The sequence below is a fragment of the Oncorhynchus tshawytscha genome, linkage group LG05, assembly GCF_018296145.1.
Source record: "Oncorhynchus tshawytscha isolate Ot180627B linkage group LG05, Otsh_v2.0, whole genome shotgun sequence".
Lineage (NCBI taxonomy): Eukaryota > Metazoa > Chordata > Actinopteri > Salmoniformes > Salmonidae > Oncorhynchus > Oncorhynchus tshawytscha.
Window position 1 is genome coordinate 60,095,824 of NC_056433.1, and position 22,117 is coordinate 60,117,940.

At 41.5% G+C, this 22,117-nt stretch overlaps 1 protein-coding gene across 8 annotated transcripts in view; it reads right to left on the minus strand.

Annotated features, from left to right (window-relative positions):
* Positions 1 to 22,117, minus strand: part of LOC112251023 (voltage-dependent R-type calcium channel subunit alpha-1E) — a 115,800-nt gene that overhangs the window by 45,323 nt on the left and 48,360 nt on the right. For all 8 annotated transcript variants that reach the window (XM_042322182.1, XM_042322183.1, XM_042322184.1 and 5 more), the window contains exons 6-8: positions 4,032 to 4,135; positions 3,628 to 3,743; positions 3,440 to 3,493 (exon numbers count right to left, since the gene is read on the minus strand). In XM_042322182.1, the coding sequence (XP_042178116.1) occupies positions 3,440 to 3,493; positions 3,628 to 3,743; positions 4,032 to 4,135 (274 nt within the window). The remainder of the gene's footprint in view (positions 1 to 3,439; positions 3,494 to 3,627; positions 3,744 to 4,031; positions 4,136 to 22,117) is intronic.

Here is a 22,117-nt window from a genome sequence, read left to right on the forward strand (position 1 = left end):
TGTCTTAAAGTAATTATGGACTGTTGTTTCTCTTTGCTTATTTAAGCTGTTCTTACCATAATATGGACTTGTTCTTTTACCAAATAGGGCTATCTTCTGTATACCACCCCAACCTTGTCACAACACAACTGATTGGCTCAAACGCATTAAGAAGGAAATAAATTCCACAGATAAACTTTTAAGAAGGCACACCTGTTAAAACCTCTTCATCCTACTTGAGACGCAGACGTCCCAACTAGAGCTCTGGAAATGCAAATGCGCTACGCTAAACGCTAATAGTATTAGTTAAAACCCAAACGTTCATTAAAATACACATGCTTGGTATTGAATTAAAACTACACTCGTTGTGAATCCAGGCACCAAGTCAGATTTTTAAAATGCTTTTCGGCGAAAGCATGAGAAGCTATTATCTGATAGCATGTAACACCCCAAAAGACCCGTAGGGGATGTAAACAAAAGAATTAGCATAGTCGGCGCTACACAAACCGCACAATAAAATATAAAACATTCATTACCTTTGACCATCTTCTTTGTTGGCACTCCTTGATGTCCCATAATCAATACTGGGTCTTTTTTCGATTAAATCGGTCCATATATAGCCTAGATATCGATCTATGAAAACTGTGTGATAAACGGAAAAAATAGCGTTTCATAACGTAACGTCATTTTTAAAAGTTAAAAAGTCGACGATAAACTTTCACAAAACACTTCGAAATACCTTTCTAATGCAACTTTAGGTATTACTACACGTTAATAAGCTATAAAAATCATCAGGAGGCGATGTAAATTCGATAGCTGGTCGTCTGGAAAAAATGTCCGGAAAAACACCGAGACGATGCATCAAGTTGGTGGTCGGAGGGAATCGGTTCCCTTTGGTCGGATCTACCAAGAATCAAATCAGAATCAAATGAGAAGACTCTATACATCCTGTGGAAGCTGTAGGTGCACCTTTAACAATGGGTTGAAGTGGCGCATGGATATTTTTTTCCATCTCCAGTGATCAGATTTTCCTGCGCTTTTCGATGAAACAGACGTTCTGTTATAGTCACAGCCGTGATGTAACCAGTTTTAGAAACGTTAGAGTGTTTTCTATACACACATACTAATCATATGCATATACTATATTCCTGGCATGAGTAGCAGGACGCCAAAATGTTGAGCGATTTTTAACAGAATGTTCGAAAAAGTAGGGGGTCGGCTTAAGAGGTTTTAATTGAAATGCATTCCAAGTGACTATCTCATGAAGCTGGTTGAGAGAATTGCACATATGGAATCAGCAAGGCAAATGGTGGCTACCAATACGTTTTTGGTTACTACATGATTCCATATGTGTTATTTCACAGTTTTGATGTCTTCACTATTATTCTACAATGTAGAAAATAGTAAAAATAAAGAAAAACCCTTGAATGAGTTGGTTAGTCCAAACTTTTGACTGGTACTGTATATCGTGAGTACACACAAGCCCAGATATATTACAAAAACAGGATAGCACACACGTTTAAGAGTATTGCGAGACAAAACTGCTCAAAGTAGTTACACTGTCATGAGAAAGTGTTAGTAAATTACTTTCACAGAGTCAACCAAACTGATTGTACTGTAAGTTCCAATACTCAATGAGACATAATGTATACATATCAGGCCTCAGGAGAGACTGAAATTAACAGTGAGAATCAACACACCCACCTACCTAGCACTTACCTAAGTAAAATAATGTGTGGTTATCCACAGTGGGGCAAAAAAGTATTTAGTCAGCCACCAATTGTGCAGGTTTTCCCACTTAAAAAGATGAGAGAGGCCTGTAATTTTCATCATAGGTACACTTCAACTATGACAGACAAAATGAGGGAAAAAAATCCAGAAAATCACATCTACAAACAAGCAAGATTTCTGGCTCTCACAGACCTGTAACTTCTTCTTTAAGAGGCTCCTCTGTCCTCCACTCACTACCTGTATTAATGGCACCTGTTTGAACATGTTATCAGTATAAAAGACACCTGTCCACAACCTCAAACAGTCACACTCCAAACTCCACTATGGCCAAGACCAAAGAGCTGTCAAAGGACGCCAGAAACAAAATTGTAGACCTGCACCAGGCTGGGAAGACTGAATCTGCAATAGGTAAGCAGCTTGGTTTGAAGAAATCAACTATGGGAGCAATTATTAGGAAATGGAAGACATACAAGACCACTGATAATTTCCCTCGATCTGGGGCTCCATGCAAGATCTCACCCTGTGGGGTCAAAATCATCACAAGAACGGTGAGCAAAAATCCCAGAACAAAGCCTACCATCAGTAACACACTACGCCGCCAGGGACTCAAATCCTGCAGTGCCAGACGTGTCCCCCTGCTTAAGCCAGTACATGTCCAGGCCCGTCTGAAGTTTGCTAGAGAGCATTTGGATGATCCAGAAGAAGATTGGGAGAATGTCAGATGAAACCAAAATATAACTTTTTGGTAAAAACTCAACTCGTCGTGTTTGGAGGACAAAGAATACTGAGTTGCATCCAAAGAACACCATACCTACTGTGAAGCATGGGGGTGGAAACATGCTTTGGGACTGTTTTTCTGCAAAGGGACCAGGACGACTGATCCGTGTAAAAGAAAAAATGAATGGGGCCATGTATCGTGAGATTTTGAGTGAAAACCTTCCATCAGCAAGGGCATTGAAGATGAAACGTGGCTGGGTCTTTCAGCATGACAATGTTTCATTTCAAGGTCCTGGAGTGGCCTAACCAGTGTCCAGATCTCAACCCCATAGAAAATCTTTGGAGGGAGTTGAAAGTCTGTGTTGCCCAGCAACAGCCCCAAAACATCACTGCTCTAGAGGAGATCTGCATGGAGGAATGGGCCAAAATACCAGCAACAGTGTGTGAAAACCTTGTGAAGACTTACAGAAAACGTTTGACCTCTGCCATTGCCAACAAAGGGTATATAACAAAGTATTGAGATACATTTTATTTATTGACCAAATACTTATTTTCCACCATAATTTGCAAATAAATTCATAAAAAATCCTACAATGTGATTTTCTGGATTTGTTTTTCTCATTTTGTCTGTCATTGAAAATTACAGGCCTCTCTCATCTTTTTAAGTGGGAGAACATGCACAATTGCTGGCTGACTAAATACTTTTTTGCCCCACTGTATGTATCATGCACAGCGCATGATACATACAGGGTAATACAGTATATAGGGTAATATGATATTACAAATAACAATTACAATTTTCTACAATTATATGTTTCAGTCTCGGCCAATGTTTTAGTTATGCTTGCAGTGTGTGTTTGTCTTAGAGGACAGGCAGATGAGAAATATTCTCATGGTAGACAGTCATGTGTACAAAACAGAATGCCAATAATCCAGTACAGACAGATAAACTGTAAACTAATGCAGGGGTCTAAAGACAATATAACCAATGGGGCCATCTTTCCATTCTTACCATCAAGAGCAGAAGGTCCTAAATTCTTATTCTCCTCCGCAAGCATCACCTCTTCTGCAAAGCAGACCCAACAATGAAGTCTGATTCATACAGTATGAAAGTAAATATCAAGGACATTTCTGAGGTAACCTTTTAAAAGCATGACATGTATTGGGTCTATAGTGTAATACAGACAGTGGTTTCAGTACCTGCTCTGTCGATCCAGGCTCGGTAGCCATTGAGTTCCCGCTCAATTTGCTGTTGCCTCCGGAGCTTCATGAATGCCCTGCGGTTTTCCACCCGCTCCCTCTCCTTGGCAAACTCCCTGCAAGCCAAACACAACAGCAGATAATGACTGTTCTGGGACCTGCTGTTCAGCGCTTATTCTTCTCTGCATCATTCAGACACCATGGGAGAGAAGTAGTGTGGAGGGGGGAGACTCTAACCTTGTCTCCTTCCCATGCAGTTAATTAGAGCATATTGTGCATTCACCTTTTGAAAAAAAAAAACATGAACTTGTACAGACGGTAACAGAGTGTATAACATACATGTCAGCCACCCCGGCACAATGTGGTAGTGCCACAGTGCTGCTGTAATGTTAAGTTGGACTCACCCTGAGAGAACTCCCAAAACCAGGTTCAGCACGAAGAAGGAGCCGATGATTATCAGAGGGATGAAGTACATGCAGTTCCACGTGGGGCCTAAGGCATCGTTGGTCTGTAGAGATAAAAAAAAAACAGCAGACAATAACCAGGAGCTATTGAATCCAGGAGAAAGCACTGTGTTGTTATACTACATACCAACACAAAAAATGGAGCCCCACATTGTTGTACTGCACCTGAGACCCATGATTATAAATCATGTTTTGACATCATCATCAATGCATGATTTGTGCAAAGTGCAAGTTACAGTCCTGTCTCAAGACAGGATTGAGCCCAATATGGACATGCATGTCTCTGGCTCTGTTCCATCCTACAGTCAGAGTTTATTCATCCATTAGTGAGAGTGGGACGCCATGAGAGAGGAGCCAGAGGGAATCCCCCTGAAGCGTTGAGGCAGTGCAGAGCTGCAGACGGAGCCGTAAACAGTCTGGGCTCCAGATACCTTCCACACACACAAAAATGTATAATATCGGCACAAATACCACAAAGTCATGGTACCAATATTATATTTTTTGTATGAACCATGTTCAAATCATCTATGACTTTGTTGCTCTTCACAATCAAGTTTAGATATTTTTGGATGATTTGGACATGATGTGTGAAAAATGCTAATATCGGTGCTAGGACCTGGTTGGGATTGGTGCCACAAATGCTTAAACATTAGCATTTGGAAACAGTCCCAGGGAATTAAGACCAAAGCATGGCATGGATTAGCTTGTCCATAGACTGCTTACAGGTTAAGGAAACCAATGTGTCCTTTGGTAATTTGGATGAGCTATCCCTTAATTATCTAAAAGGTGGTGTTACCACGATCCCAAGCAATTCTTAACAAGTAAACATGGCTATGACTAGCTCCTGACAAAAAACAGTGTAAAGTGTACTGGCTTGCGTTCCATTGACCTGCTGTGCACTGTCTGCATGCTGTTGCACCTTGGGTATTTGTGCCTTAGCAGACAGCAAATTAATTCATGCTTTTGTCACTTCTAGGTTAGACTACTGCAATGCTCTACTTTCCGGCTACCCAGATAAAGAACTAAATACACTTCAGTTAGTGCTAAATACGGCTGCTAGAATCCTGACTAGAACCAAAAAATTTGATCATATTACTCCAGTGCTAGCCTCCCTCCACTGGCTTCCTGTCAAAGCAAGGGCTGATTTCAAGGTTTTACTGCTAACCTACAAAGCATTACATGGGCTTGCTCCTACCTATCTCTCTGATTTGGTCCTGCCGTACATACCTACATGTACGCTACGGTCACAAGACGCAGGCCTCCTAATTGTCCCTAGAATTTCTAAGCAAACAGCCGGAGGCAGGGCTTTCTCCTATAGAGCTCCATTTTTATGGAACGGTCTGTCTACCCATGTCAGAGACGCAAACTCGGTCTCAACCTTTAAGTCTTTACTTAAGACTCATCTCTTCAGTGGGTAATATGATTGAGGGTAGTCTGGCCCAGGAGTGGGAAGGTGAACGGAAAGGCTCTGGAGCAACGAACCGCCCTTGCTGTCTCTGCCTGGCCGGTTCCCCTCTTTCCACTGGGATTCTCTGCCTCTAACCCTATTACAGTGGCTGAATCACTGGCTTTACTGGGGCTCTCTCATACCGTCGCTGGGAGGAGTGTGTCACCTGAGTGGGTTGAGTCACTGATGTGATCATCCTGTCTGGGTTGGCGCCCCCTCCTTGGGTTGTGCCGTGGCGGAGATCTTTGTGGGCTATTCTCAGCCTTGTCTCAGGATGATAAGTTGGTGGTTGAAGATATCCTTCTAGTGGTGTGGGGGCTGTGCTTTGGCAAAGTGCGTGGGGTTATATCCTTCCTGTTTGGCCCTGTCTGGGGGTGTCCTCGGATGGGGCCACAGTGTCTCCTGACCCCTCCTGTCTCAGGCTCCAGTATTTATGCTGCAGTAGTTTATGTGTCAGGGGGCTAGAGTCAGTTTGTTATATCTGGAGTACTTCTCCTGTCCTATTCGGTGTCCTGTGTGAATTTAAGTGTGCTCTCTCTAATTCTCTCTTTCTCTCTTTCTTTCGCTCTCTCGGAGGACCTGAGCCCTAGGACCATGCCTCAGGACTACCTGACATGATGACTCCTTGCTGTCCCCAGTCCACCTGGCTGTGCTGCTGCTCCAGTTTCAACTGTTCTGCCTTATTATTATTGGACCATGCTGGTCATTTATGAACATTTGAACATCTTGGCCATGTTCTGTTATAATCTCCACCCGGCACAGCCAGAAGAGGACTGGCCACCCCACATAGCCTGGTTCCTCTCTAGGTTTCTTCCTAGGTTTTGGCCTTTCTAGGGAGTTTTTCCTAGCCACCGTGCTTCTACACCTGCATTGCTTGCTGTTTGGGGTTTTAGGCTGGGTTTCTGTACAGCACTTTGAGATATCAGCTGATGTACGAAGGGCTATATAAATACATTTGATTTGATTTGGATTTGATTTGATTTGAGCAGCATTCAGAGTCAGAGAGTGGTAGTCTTTAACAAGCTATTAGGCTGTACCCCAAATCCTCAGTTTCACAGTTATACAGAGCTCTCAATAACTTAATGAGGGGGCCTATTCTGTTCTCTACCTCCATGTGACAATTCCCTTTGTCCACAATTCACAAACAGTTTTCACTGTATAAATGGTTTTCACTGTATAAATGGTTTTCACTGTATAAACGGTTTTCACTGAATGTGGACTTTAGGGAACATAATGGATATATATGAAACTGAAAACCAATTTGATCTGTGTTAAATAAAACAGAAGGATATAGTGTGCAGCAGGGAGGATGAGGCAGGAACTGCCTGCTGGTGTCTCAATCCTAGAGAGAACAGAAGTATTGATTAGCTCTGGGCCAACATGAGAGGGGAGGTTGGATCCTGTATGGCAGTAAGTGGATTCTGTATCAGAGAATGCAATGAAAACAATAAAGAGCAGCATCTGTACTCAACCTTGTTTTAGCAGACTGCAATTAAGTGGATGGATTGGTTTGTTTGTGAGTGACTTACTGACTGACTAAGAGTCTGTGTAAGTGTACATATGAAGAGTTTCACTCCAAAACACTATATACTGTTTCCACTTTCAGAAATGTTGGTAAATTAGTTTTTATTGTTTAAAGAAATTATGAAAGAGATTGGTGTGTTTTTTCACTATCTTATCAAGGCATGGGGTTGTTCAATGACAGACACACATTTGTTTAATTTAAAATCTATCACATGATGGTTTCATTTCGGAGAGGCAAATAATCATGTTTTTTTGCACTTCACTCTTAGACAAATAAGTAGTACTGCTAGCTTTTACACAGTAGGTTTTACACAGTCAATTGTAACAAATAGCTAAACATTTTATAAAGAAATGTACAAATTATACATTTGTGACATCATTATTATTATTATTATTATTTTAAATAATTCAATACAGTAATATGAGCTCTGTATGTAAAAAAAGAAAGAAAAGTTTGGCATGGGCCCTCAAATCCTAAAAAGGTTCTACAGCTGTACCACTGAGAGCATATAGACTGGCTGCATCACTGCTTGGTATGACAATAGCACCGCCCTCGATTGCATGGCACTGCAGAGGGTTGTGCGGACAGCCCAGTACATCACTGGAGCCGAGCTCCCTGCCATCCAGGACCTCTATATCAGGCACTATGAAAAGAAGGCCCAGGAAAATTGCATAAGACCCCAACCACCCAAGCCATAGACTATTTTCTCTGCTACAGCACAGCAAGAGGTACTGGTGCATCAAGTCCAACACCAACAGGTTCATGAACAGCTTTCATCCCAGAGAAATACGAAAGATAAATAGCTAACACTATAGCTACATGGACTATCTGAGTGTACCTAGTATCTTTATTGACCTTTTATTTCAATATTTGCACTGTCTCTTTGCACACTAACATGGCCCTACACACACACACACACACACACACACACACTCCATCATTTGCTCACTCACACATAATATGCAGATACATTTATATTGACTCTACACACCCGCACACCCACTCACATACAACCTGCTGCTACTCTGTTAATCTTATATCCTGTTGCCTAGTCCTCTTACCCCTATACTGTACATATCCACCTCCATCACTCCAGTATTCCTGCACATGTAAATATGTTATTGGAACTGACTTTGTAAATATTTTATGTATATAGTATGCTTACTTACGTAATTACTTTATTGTGTATTTCATATTTCCTATTCTTACTTTGCATGTGTTTTTTCTAGTAATACATTGTTATTGATTATTACATTGTTGGGTTTGGAGTTCGCAAGACAGGCATTTCACTGTACTTGAAAACATTTACATTTGACATTTGTCATTCAGCAGATGCTCATCCAGGGCGACTTAATGTAAGTACATTCATCTTAAGATAGCTAGGTGAGACAACCACATATCAGAGTCAAATATTTTGGATAAGAACATTTAATTCCAGTTAAACAATGGATATATAGCGTTTTGCAGAAAAACACATTTTCATACATAAATGTCTAATTACAAATCGAAGAAAGCAGTAATATTTTACACACACACAGGAAGGAACCCATAAGCAATCATTACTGATGAAAAAAACTAAATCTGAAAAATTGGTGGATGTAGCATTTTGGAAATAAACTCTTCATGTGCACATGTGTGTTTGGCTGAGTGTGTGTGTGTGTACGTGCATGCAGTGTTTGCATTCCTGTAGAAAGGAATATAAAACAGCAAACAGTATTAGAGACTATCTTTTCTGCTAGCCCTTTTACCCACCAGAGCAGACTCTCATTCTCTACCCTCCACTGTCTCTCTTCATTCCTTAATAAATTACATTCACCATAATGTCAGTCAACATAATATAATCACAGCAGAAAATCATCTGCTTCCATCAATTTAAATAAAGAGCCGTGAAAGCAGTGAGCAGAAAGTATGGCCTGGCATCTATGCTCTGTGGGTAGGCCTATCATACACTGTGCTACACTGGTAGTCAAGCAGTGAAAATGACATCTTTAATCAAAATCAATTCAATGTATTTTCCACTACCTTACAGAAGATGTGTTAGGATAATCTTTCCGTGAATCTCAATCCCAGGGTATCTATGATCTAAACTGTATGATTACCCTGGTGAGGACAGTGGTTTTCAGAGGTTGTGGAGCATATGGCAAGCATGTTATCCAGAGGAAAGCCACAGGCATTTTCATTTTCAAATGAGCATTTTGATAAAATGCTGAAATCAGATAAAAGATTATGTTCTTGTGTCCAGGCCCTTTTCACTATATTGACTCATTTTGTCAACACAAAAAGGCAAGAGGGCTTCAACAGTCTTCAATTGGCAACTCATTGATTCTTGCTCTGAAACCAGTGCCATCACCATGTCTAGAAAAGAAAATAATTAGATACAAGCTGACAAAATGCTATTGCTATCACGTTCAAAATGTTACACTTGTGGTAGATGCTATCCAACACAGTAGAAGTTTGTCATTTCTAAATAAAGCTATTCATCAGCATACATTGGCACATGCTGATGTTACTAATATCCCTAGGCATGCCATGAATGAAGTTGTATTGCATTGTATTGCATCACCATCATTAACAAACAACAGAGGGTTCAATAGGCTGCTACTCCACTGTGATATTAGCATGAGAGCGAAATGAATGGGGAAAGAGGAAGAGGCATTAAAGTTGGAATCCTTAATGGTGAAACAGCCACGTTCGTTTGTGATATTATATCAACAATGAAGTTACTGCAAACAACGAACACAGTTTTTTCCCTTCGGAGATAACCCTGCAACGTGTGACAGAAGAGCACAATATGTACTGAACTTTTTTTTTTTACCATGTCGCACCACCAGTGATGACCAGTCATTCAGGGGGGTTTTGAGCCCCACCTGTTTAGCTAAAAACATAATCATATAATTTCCCCCCTGTTTTGGCCTGTTTTGAATGTTATTTTGGCATCAATATGTGTCACATATCAGTTTGCAAACAATGAAAAAATATATAAATATCATTAAGTTAATAAGGCTGAATGCAAACATGGTCTCTTTTTTGCTTTCTTGAATAAGGCAGCTCCAAAATGCAGGTGGTTCAGCCTGGCTCAGTGCTTTCTGTGGTGGTGGGGCAGCCAGCGGAGAATATGGAGCGTAGAGGTTCGTGATGTTCTCTTGTTGCACCGTGATTGGCTCAGTGTTCTGTTGCTCATGGGGACACTATGTCACCACAACATCTATGAAGTGCATCTTAGAAGTGCCCATCTGAGGCGGCTCAAGGTCATTGGCCACAGATAAAATTACGTTAAATCACGTTATATCTACAGTAGCTTTGATTGGACTTTCAAAATCTTAGCTATCAAGCTAGCAGTCATCATAATGAATCAAGTCGACAATCTACTGGAAAATCATTTCAATCCTTGTCATATGAAGAGAAGTAATGAAGAGAAATTATAGATAAAACATATTGGTGCTCATCGGCCATTGGATATAAACATTACACAACAAGTTTGAAATCGCAAATTCAACAATGAATGGTTTCGAAGACATCAGATTGCATTGCAAAGCAATCACTAGCCTGCTATTCAGTGGAGTGGGTGTGTGGTCCCAAGTCTGGGTTTAAGGGTCCAAGCTTAAAAGGATAAACATTCAACATTGGCCATGCTGTCAATCCAGCATGACCTCTGCTGCGCTCAAAACAACTGGAAACTCGGAACTGCGAAATCTGACTTCTGAGTTAAAGACAACTGGGAACTCCGAAAAAAAGAGCTCTGACAGTCATCCAACTCAGAATTGCAAGTCGGGAACTCAGGCCTCTTTCTAGAGCTCTGACCTGAATTTCACTGACGTCATCATGATTCGACCTTGTTTTTTTTCAGAGTTTATAGAGAATGGCAGACTTTGATGACAAAATTAGCCTACGAAGGACTGCAGCGCCACCTTCCAGTTCAAGTGAGCATAGCACAAGGCAAAGGGGAAAACCTAGTCAGTTGTCCAACTGAATGTATTCAACTGAAATGTGTCTTCTGAATCAGAGAGGTGCGGGGGGCTACCTTAATCGACATCCACATCTTCGTCGCCCAGAAAACAGGGGGTTCTTCGGTGCACCCTGCCTTGCTCAGTGGCAGGACAACAGATTTTTTACTTTGTCAGCTCGGGGATTCAATCCAGCAACCTTTTGGTTACTGGCCCGACACTCCAACCACTAGGCTACCTGCCGCCTTGAATGGAAAAATGTATTGTATGCTGTTGAACAAATTATGTAATATGCCAGGGAGATATGTTCAGTGCCTTCGGAAATATCCAGACCCCTTGACTTTTTCCACATTTTGTTATGTTACGGCCTTATTCTAAAATGTATTAAATCGTTTTTCCCTCTTCAATCTACACACAATACCCCATAATGAGAAACAAAAACAGGTTTTTAGACATTTTTGCGAATTAAACCCCCCCCCAGAAATATCACATTACATAAGTATTCAGACCCTTTACTCAGTACTTTGTTGAAGCTCTTTTGGCAGCGATTACAGCACCAAGTCTTCTTGGGTATGACGTTACAAGCTTGGCACACCTATATTTGGGGAGTTTCTCCCATTCTTCTCTGCAGATCCTCTCAAGCTCTGTCAGGTGTGTGCTGATCCATATTGACGTGTGTGCCGTTCCAAATCATGTCCAATCAATTGAATTTCCCACATGTGGACTCCAGTCAAGTTGTAGAAACATCTCAAGGATGATCAATGGAAACAGAATGCACCTGAGCTCAATTTTGAGTCTCATAGCAAATGCTTAAGTAAATAAGGGTTATGATTTGATAGCTGTTTTTTTATTTGTAATACATTTGAAAGAAATTCTGAAAACCTGTATTTACTTTGTCATTATGGGTTATTGTGTGTCAATTGCTAAAATATTTTTAAAATCCATTTTAGAATAAGGCTACAATGTAACAAAATGTGGAAAGAGTCAAGGGGTCTGAATACTTTTTGAAGGCACTGTATACTGTAGCTAAGAAAGTAATACTAAGTGTATGTTGTGTGGTAAGCTGTTAGGAGCCAATGTGCCTCACCCTAATAATTTGTTCCCTTTTCCACTCATAATTTTGCCTACTGTTCTGACTTGATGGTGCACATGTAGCCTACAGCCTGTTTTAGAGAAATGTAATCATAAAATATTGTAAGGGCTTTCGTTGTCTGCTTATATGCACTCTTTATTTATCCTACGGTTCTGACTTGGTGTACAGGGAGAATACTGTAAGGATGGCCCATGTTCTGAATTCTGTTGCTCTGCTGAACAAATAGTTATATTGACAACTGTATGTCCATCCTAGTTAGCTCATTAATGTCTTTATCAAAATTACGGATTGCCTCTTATCTACTCGTCGTCCCCTTATGTCATAGTTTGTCCATCTCAGTTGACAGTAGAAACCACATTTGTTTAAGCAGGTCAGCCATATCAGCTATGTTTTTTAAAAGGCAATAAATGAACTTTTTCGCTGCCAGACATGGCTCTGCCGATAGCCAGGTGTAGCAATAGGAAGGTGTTTGGACTGCTGTTGGGATTCTGCTGTTGGGACAGCTTTATGTAGGCCCTAACAGTTTGTGGGCACCGTTCGTCACCATTATAGTGTAATTCATGTACTGTTTATTGTTGTGTTGTGTAGTGTAGTGGCTTTTTGCTGGCATGCATCAAACATTTTGGGTGGGAGTTTGCCCCACCAAGATTTACAGGCTAAAATCACCACTCCACACAACGCTCCTCAGCTCGGCAACAAAGACAATAACAATGCTTGTGGGGCTGACAGCGGTGCTGTTTCCCCCTACTGCGGATCCCATCTTTAATGATGAGAACTGATTCAGCTTGCCGAGGGAGAAGAGTGAACATGATTGAGTTTGCTTGAACTGGGCAGGCAGATGATCAGATTAGGGAATTCCTACACTGTCTTTCTGCACCCCTCCAGAAATAGACGTTGCCTGCCGCAACATAACACCAGCCAGCCAGTCAGGCACTGGTGGTTTGGACATGGGGGACGTTCTAAGAAAACGCTCAGTGACATGATCTTCGTCAGACAGAATGTTATTATTATTTCTTTTTTTAACCCTTATTTTACCTGGTAAGATTGTCTGTGAACACATTCTTACTTACAGCAACGACCTGTGGATTCGTTACAGGGAAGAGGAGTGGGGGATGAATGAGCTAATTGGATGCTGGGGATGATTAGGTGGCCATGATGGTATGAGGGCCAAGTTGAGAATTTAGCCAAGACATCAGGGTTAACACCCCTACTCTTACGATTAGTGTCAAGTGATCTTTAGTGACCACAGAGAGTCAGGGCACTCGTTTAACGTCGCATCCGAAAAATGGCCCCCTACACTGGGAAATGTCCACAATCCCTGCCCTGAGGTATTGGGATGTACAAAAAATACACCAGAGGAAAGAGTGCCTCCTATTGGCCCTCCGACATCACTTTCCGCAGCATCTGGTGTGCCATCCAGGGACCAACCAGGACCAACCCTGCTTAGTTTCAGAAGCAAGCCAACAGTGGGATGCAGGGTGGTATGCTGCTGACGAATCTATGGATGGAGGACAGGGGGAGTTAACCATTAAACTAAACACACTAATAAAACTGCTCCTCCTAGTCCAGCGGCTGTACCCTTTTCATATTGAATCCAGGTATAGTATATTATCGAGGAAGTGTTATGTTATGTACACTGTAATATGGATAACTGTTGGCTGTAACTTGGCAGCAACAGATGGGGAGAGTAACAGTGTGCTATATATAGGAGAGTATTCTTATCCCTCAGAGTCCCAAGATAATCAGTAATGAAATGGAAATCAAAAGCTGTGAAGCAGCAGTCAGACATGTAAGAATCATCACAACTCTCTGCAGTGTCAACAACATCATCTCAGTCATTTCATATTGCTAGTTGAATCTGAAGGAGAAAAATCATGGAATCAGAATTTCATATTAGCTTCCAGGACACTAATCAGAAATCAATCAGCTGCACTGAACAGAAAGCCCAGATCATTGAGTAAGTCACGACTTCTGCTGAAGTCAGCCCCTCTCCTTGTTCGGGCGACGTTCGGCGATCTAGCCATCGCTGCTCCATTTTTCGTATATCCATTTGTCTTGTCTTGTTTCCATACACACCTGGTTTTCATTTCCCCAATCAATCTACTTGTATTTAACCCTCTGTTTCCCATCATGTTTTGTGTGTAATTGTTTTCATGTTAGGTGGTGTTAGTTTACTCGCTCTACTTTTATGTTCTGTTTTTTGAGCGTGTTTGTTTCATGTGGTGCTCTCGTTTTTGGAACTATAATAAAAGTTCCCCTGTTCATTGTATCTGCTCTCCTACACTTGACTTTGTCTCCAATACACCATCCTGACAGAGTAAAACTCAAGGTTATTTTCGTTACCCCGGTTCTCTAATATTATGAAGTGAAGGGCGGTGGGTGGAAAGTCACAAGCTCAATTGTAATAGTCGCTGACCATTGGCATAAAAGGAGGGTTGGGCAACAAGGAAACCTGGGAAAAACCTGGGGCAAACCTTAGGCACGAATGATGAACTGACAGTTCATGCAGCTCACTCACTCCCTTTGCGGTCCTACAAAAAGCATAAAACCTCAGATACAGAGCATTGGTAATGAATTATCTGTTTTTGGGCATGCAGTAGCCCTGAGACAAGCCCTGTGTATTTTTTTTCAAAAGTCTCATGGAATGTAGGCCTATTTTGAACACCACACATTGGCTGCTACTGTAGGCTAAATGACAGAACAGCTATTTCCATATTAACATTTTATTTTCTCCATTGTCTTTGATGGTAGGCCACAATGTTAAGCCTACATGATGATCAAATAGCTACAGTAGCGTACTTGGCCACTGTTAAAACTGTACCTTAAAGTGGGTACAGCCTCAGTGCTCACAGTAAACGCACCCAGGAAGTTGCATAGAATTTTCACAATGTTCAAGTTTGCGCTCAGCAAACCTGAAATTTGCTCAGTGCCCCAATTTTTTTGAGGTAACATTGGCTGGCACTCTGGATAGTCTCAATGACTCCAAGAGGCAATCCTGTCATATCCAGATTTAACCTCTCACGGACCAGGCCCAGAGGGTTATGGTGTCCAGGTGAGGGTGGAAAGTATGGCAGGGCAGTCTGTGGCAGGGTCTACAGGAAATCACGGACTACAAAAAGAAAACCAGCCACGTTACAGACACCAACTTCTCGCTTCCAGACAAATCGCTTGCCCACTTTGAGGAAAATACAAAGCCACCGTCGCGGCCCGCTAACAAGGACTGCGCCCCCTCCCCTTTCCTTCTCCGTGGCTGACATGAGTAAGACATTTAAATGTGTTAACCCACACAAGGCTGCTGGTCCAGACGGCATCACTAGCCGCGTCCTCAGAGCATGTGCAGACAAGCTGGCTGGTGTGTTTACGGACATATTCAATATACAATCGCAATCACACTGCACACTGCCCTATCCCATCTGGACATAAGGAATATGTAAGAATGCTGTTCATTAACTACAGTTCATCATTAAACACCAAAGTACTCTCCAAGATCAAAATTAAGCTGGAGACCCTGGGTCTCAACCCCGCCCTGTGCAATTGGGTCCTGGACTTTCTGACGGGCCGTCCCCAGATGTTGAAGGTAGGAAACAACATCTCCACTTCGCTGACCCTCAACATTGGGGCCCCACAAGGGTGCGTGCTCAGCCCCCTCCTGTTCTCCCTGTTCATCCATGACTGCGTGGCCATGCACGCCTCCAACTCAATCATCAAGTTTGGTGATAACACAACAGTAGTGGACTTGATTACCAACAACTACAGAGCCTACAGAGAAGAGGTGAGGGCACTCGGAGTGTGATGTCAGGAAAACAACCTCTCACTCAATGTCAACAAAACAAAGGAGATGATTGTGTACTTCAGGAAACAGCCGTGGGAGCACCCCCCTATCCACATCAAAGGGACAGTAGTGGAGAAGGTGAAACGTTTTAAAGTTCTTCGGCGTACACATCACAGACTAACTGAAATGGTCCACACAGACACACAGGAGACTGAAGAAATTTGGCTTGTCACCTAAAACCCTGACAAACTTTTACTGATGGACAATCGAGAGCATCCTGTTGCGCTGTATCACCGCCTGGTATGGCAACTGCACCGCACTCAACTGCAAGGCTCTCCAGACTGTGCCGTAGTCTGCACAATGCATCACCGGGGGCAATCTACCTGCCCTCAAAGACACCTACAGCACCCGATGTCACATCAAGGCTCAAAAAATCATCAAGGACAACTACCATCCGAGCCACTACCTGTTCACCCCGCTACCATCCAGAAGGCATGGTCAGTACATGTGCATCAAAGCTGCGACCGAGAGACTGAAAAACAGCTTCTATGTCAAGGCCATCAGACTGCTAAACAGCCATCACTAACTCAGAGAGGCTACTGCCTATATAGAGACTCATATCATTGGCCACTTTAATAAATGGATCACTCGTCACTTTAAACAATGTCACTTTAATAATGTTTACATGTCTTACATTACTCATCTCATATGTATATATACTGTACCTTATACCATCTATGCCACTCATCCATATATTTACATGTACATATTCTTATTCTTCCCTTTAGATTTGTGTGTATTAGGTAGTTGTTGGGAAATTGTTAGATTACTTGTTAGATATTACTGCACTGTCGGAACTAGAAGCACAAGCATTTTGCTACACTCACATTAACATCTGCTAACCAGTACAATTTGATTTGATTTGATTCCAAGTCATCATCTAATTTCTATAGAGCTGCAGCCTATGCTATTTGGCAAAATCACTATTTTAGTAGTTCCTCAAAGTAAATAAGGCATACTTTTATGACGGCTGAATACCAACTATCAATCACTTAGATCATGTATTTTCAGGTAGAAGCAACTGCTCTCTATCCCTCTCGATCACACATTCTTCTGTCTCTTCTCTTTGTCTTCATGTCTGCTCCACTGTAACCAAATGTAGCAGGTGTGAAAGAAACACACAGACCGACCGAACAAGTAGGCGCACAATGGATTATGGTCATTGTGGTTAATTACCATGTTGTCTGCACTAAACTATGCAGAATATTGGCCTGTTGAAAACTACAACTCCCTACTGCATCGCACAGTTCAGGCTTGATCTGACTCTGCTCTCTAGAGAAACTGAGCAATGTGCGCATTGAGCAAATAATAAACAAATAAATGGAAATCAAATAATTGAACAGACTGTGGTCAATTAGTTCTTAAAAAAAAGAAAAATAACCTACATTTTGTTAATTGCTCAGCACTACGGTCTAGTCAACGTGGCACGGTAGTGGCTTGTGATAAACGAGAGAGCAAGCTTGTAATTCTACCCTTCCAGGTAGAAAAGCTAGTTGCTAGGGTAGCTAGCTTTGCGGCGGGCTAGCCAGGTTAGCTAAGCCTTGCATAGCCAAGTCTCAGTAGCCCCCATGTGATGTTACTGAGACTAAGGGAAGAAAAAGATGAAAAGCTCATTCTTATTCAAAGTGAAAACTTTCCTTTTGGTAAAGTCACCCAACACAAAAGACAAGATGAAAAATCTGCACTCGGAAGTGTAACCTCGCAGCACACCTGTGAACAGTTAAGCATGAAAACAGGGATCAAGTCATGCTGAGGAGAGCTTATATACTGTAGGTACTCTTTGTCAGGAACAAAGGTGAGAATGACCATACGGAGGGCGAGTGGCTCCTTATCATGAGGGGAGGGGCTCATCTAATTCGTCACGTGTCCAGTCTGTCTCCGACAGACATGTTTAATTGGTTCATCAAGCTTCTGAGACTCAGGTGTATCCCACATGTGAGATATTGAAATTAATAATTGAAAGAGAACCAGTTTGAACTCAGTAATATCCTAACATGCTTATAATGTCCTCACACGATTATTATCATGACACAATGGTCAATCTGTAAGCAACTGATCTAACATACAGATAATGAGTGTAATTGATAATTCAAAAAATGGTGTCAGCATTAAATGTCTAGCAACATTCCAGCCCGGCCCAATCATGCCCATGTGCTTAGGATGTAATTTAGTGGGATTAGATGAAGTGGGTCCGTGGGCAGGCAGATGTTAGTAGTGAGTCAGTGGAGGGAGGTTGGCTGGGAGATTAGGAGAATGAATGACCACCCTAATGCTCTAGCCCATTCACTGAATTCAATTCCCCTACTCACTTGACACAGATACACTTCTCTATGGCTGCGTTTAGCCAGGCAGCCCAATTATTATATTTTTTAAACAAATACAGTACCGGTCAAAAGGTTGGACACACCTCCTCATTCAAGGGTTTTTCTTAATTTCACTATTTTCTACATTTTAAAATAATATTGAAGACAAAACTATGCAAAGCTGTCATCAAGGTAAAGGGTGGTTACTATAAAGAATCTAAAATCTAAAATCTATTTTGATTTGTTTCACAATTTTTTGGTTACTATATGATTCGATATGTGTTATTTCATAGTTTTGATGTAGAAAATAGTAAAGATAAAGAAAAGCCCTCTTCAACCGATCACTGCCCACTCGCGCCTGCCCGTCTAGCATCACGACTCTGGACGGTTCTGATTTGTTGAGTAGAGTGTTGGAGGAGTGTCCACATATTCAAGTGGACAACTACAAATACCTAGGTGTCTGGTTAGACTGTAAACTCTCCTTTCAGACTCACATTAAGCATCTCCGATCCAAAATTAAATCTAGAATCGGCTTCCTATTTCGCAACAAAGCATCCTTCACACATGCTGCCAAACATACCCTCGTAAAACTGACTATCCTACTGATCCTTGACTTCGGCGATGTCATTTACAAAATAGCCTCCAATACCCTACTCAGCAAACTGGGTGCAGTCTATCACAGTGCCATCCGTTTTGTCACCAAAGCCCCATATACTACCCACTACTGCGACCTGTATGCTCTCGATGGCTGGCCCTCGCTTCACATTCGTCGCCAAACCCACTGGCTCCAGGTCATCTATAAGTCTTTGCTAGGTAAAGCCCCGCCTTATCTCAGCTCACTGGTCACCATAACAGCACCCACACGTAGCACGCGCTCCAGTAGGTATATTTCAGTGGTCATCCCCAAAGCCAACTCTTTCTTTGGCCGCCTTTCCTTCCAGTTCTCTGCTGCCAATGACTGGAACTAATTGCAAAAATCACTGAAGCTTGAGTCTTATATCTCCCTCACTATCTTTAAGCATCAGCTGTCAGAGCAGCTTACCGATCATTGCACCTGTACACAGCCCCTCTGTAAATAGCCTACCCAACGACCTCATCCCCATATTGTTATTAATTTTTTTGCTCCTTTGCTCCCCAGTATCTCTTCTTGCACATTCATCTTCTGCACATCTATCACTCCAGTGTTTAATTGCTCAATTGTAATTATTTCGCCACTATGGCCTATTTATTGCCTTTACCTCCCTGATCTTACTACATTTGCCCACACTGTATATAGATTTTTATATTGTGTTATTGACTGCACGTTTGTTTATCCCATGTGTAACTCTGTGTTGTTTGTGTCGCACTGCTTCACTTTATCTTGGCCACGTCGCAATTGTAAATGAACTTATTCTCAACTGGCCTACCTGGTTAAATAAAGGTGAAATAAATAAAAAAAAATTAAAAAAAATGATTCTGTCAAAACTTTTGACTGGTACTGTATGTCTTTCGAACAATCAGATCAGCTCTTGAACACTTGCTTTGGTACTGCCCATATGTAGCTTGTTTTGGTCGCAGGTACAGGAATGGCTAAAGATTTACATCATTTATCTGGAGCTAACTCTGAAAATAGCACTGCTGGGTGATTTGAAAAGTTATAGTCAATTCATCAATAATATAATTCTACTCTTAGCAAAATATTTGATCTTTAATTTACAATCTGTAGAAATTACGAGAATAGAAAGGTTCAGGACTTGTTTTTTTCACAGCACAGTTGAAAAAAAATATGTCTAATAGAAATCTAAACTGGATGGTGTTCAGACAAAGATGGGAGGTGTGAAGGGAGCTGAAAGGTGGGACTAAAAATAACAAAAAACAAGATAACTAATATAAAATATACTGTGTCCCCAAAATGTACAGTTGAAGACAGAAGTTTACATACACCTTAGCCAAATACATTTAAACTCAGTTTTTCACAATTCCTGACATTTAATCCTAGTAAAAAATTCCCTGTCTTAGGTCAGTTAAGATCACCACTTCAAAATAAGAATGTGAAATGTCAGAATAATAATAGAATAATAATAGAGAGAATGATTTTTTTCAGCTTTGATTTCTTTCATCACATTCCCAGTGGGTCAGAAGTTTACATACACTCAATTAGTATTTGGTAGCATTGCCTTTAAATTGTTTCACTTTGGTGAAACGTTTCAGGTAGCCTTCCAAAAGCTTCCCACAATAAATTGGGTGAATTTTGGCCCATTCCTCCTGACAGAGCTGGTGTAACTGAGTCAGGTTTGTAGGCCTCCTAGCTCGCACACGCTTTTTCAGTTCTGCCCACAAATGTTCTATAGGATTGAGATCAGGGCTTTGTGATGGCCACTCTAACACCTTGACTTTGTTGTCCTTAAGCCATTTTGCCACAACTTTGGAAGTATGCTTGGGGTCATTGTCCATTTGGAAGACCCATTTGTGACCAAGCTTTAACTTCCTGACTGATGTCTTCAGATGTTGCTTCAATATATCCACATAATCTATTTTTGAAGAGCACGAGTCCCTCCTGCAGCAAAGCACCCCCACACCATGATGCTGCTACCCCCGTGCTTCATGGTTGGGATGGTGTTCTTCAGCTTGCAAGCCTCCCCCTTTTTCCTCCAAACATAACAATGGTCATTATGGCCAAACAGTTCTATTTTTGTTTCATCAGACCAGAGGACATTTCTCCAAAAAGTACGATCTTTGTCCCCATGTGTAGTTGCAAACCGGAGTCTGGCTTTTTTATGGCGGTTTTGGAGCAGGCTTCTTCCTTGCTGAGTGGCCTTTCAGGTTATGTCAATATAGGACTCGTTTTTACTGTGGATATAGATACTTTTGTACCCGTTTCCTCCAGCATCTTCACAAGGTCCTTTGCAGTTTTGGGATTGATTTTGCACTTTTGTTTGCACCAAAGTATGTTCATCTCTAGGAGACAGAACGAATCTCCTTCCTGAGCGGTGTGACGGCTGCATGGTCCCATGGTGTTTATACTTCTGTACTATTGTTTGTACAGATGAACATAGTACCTTCAGGCATTTGGAAATTGCTCCCAAGGACAAACCACACTTGTGGACGTCTACAATATTCTTTATGAGGTCTTGGCTGATTTCTTTTGATTTTCCCATGATGTCAAGCAAAGAGGCACTGAGTTTGAAGGTAGGCCTTGAAATACAAACACAGGTACACCTCCAATTGACTCAAATGATGTCAATTAGTCTATCAGAAGCTTCTAAAGCCATGACATCATTTTCTGGAATTTCCCAATCTGTTTAAAGGCACAGTCAACTTAGTGTATGTAAACTTCTGACCCACTGGAATTGTGATACAGTGAATTATAAGTGAAATAATCTGCCTGTAAACAGTTGTTGGAAAAATGATGCACAAGGTAGATGTCCTAACCGACTTGCCAAAACTATAGTTTGTTAAAACCTCTTAAGCCTCCCCCCTACTTTTTCGAACATTCTGTTAAAAATCGCGCAACATTTTGGCGTCCTGCTACTCATGCCAGGAATATAGTATATGCATATGATTAGTATGTGTGGATAGAAAACACTCAGACGTTTCTAAAACTGTTTAAATCACGGCTGTGACTATAACAGAACGTCTGTTTCATCGAAAAGCGCAGGAAAATCTGATCACTGGAGATGGAAAAAAATATCCATGCGCCACTTCAACCCATTGTTAAAGGTGAACCGTATTAAATGAGGCCGAGGTTGCAGTACCTACAGCTTCCACAGGATGTATAGAGTCTTCTCATTTGATTCTGATTTGATTCTTGGTAGATCCGACCAAAGGGAACCGATTCCCTCCGACCACCAACTTGATGCATCGTCTCTGTGTTTTTCCGGACATTTTTTCCACACGACCAGC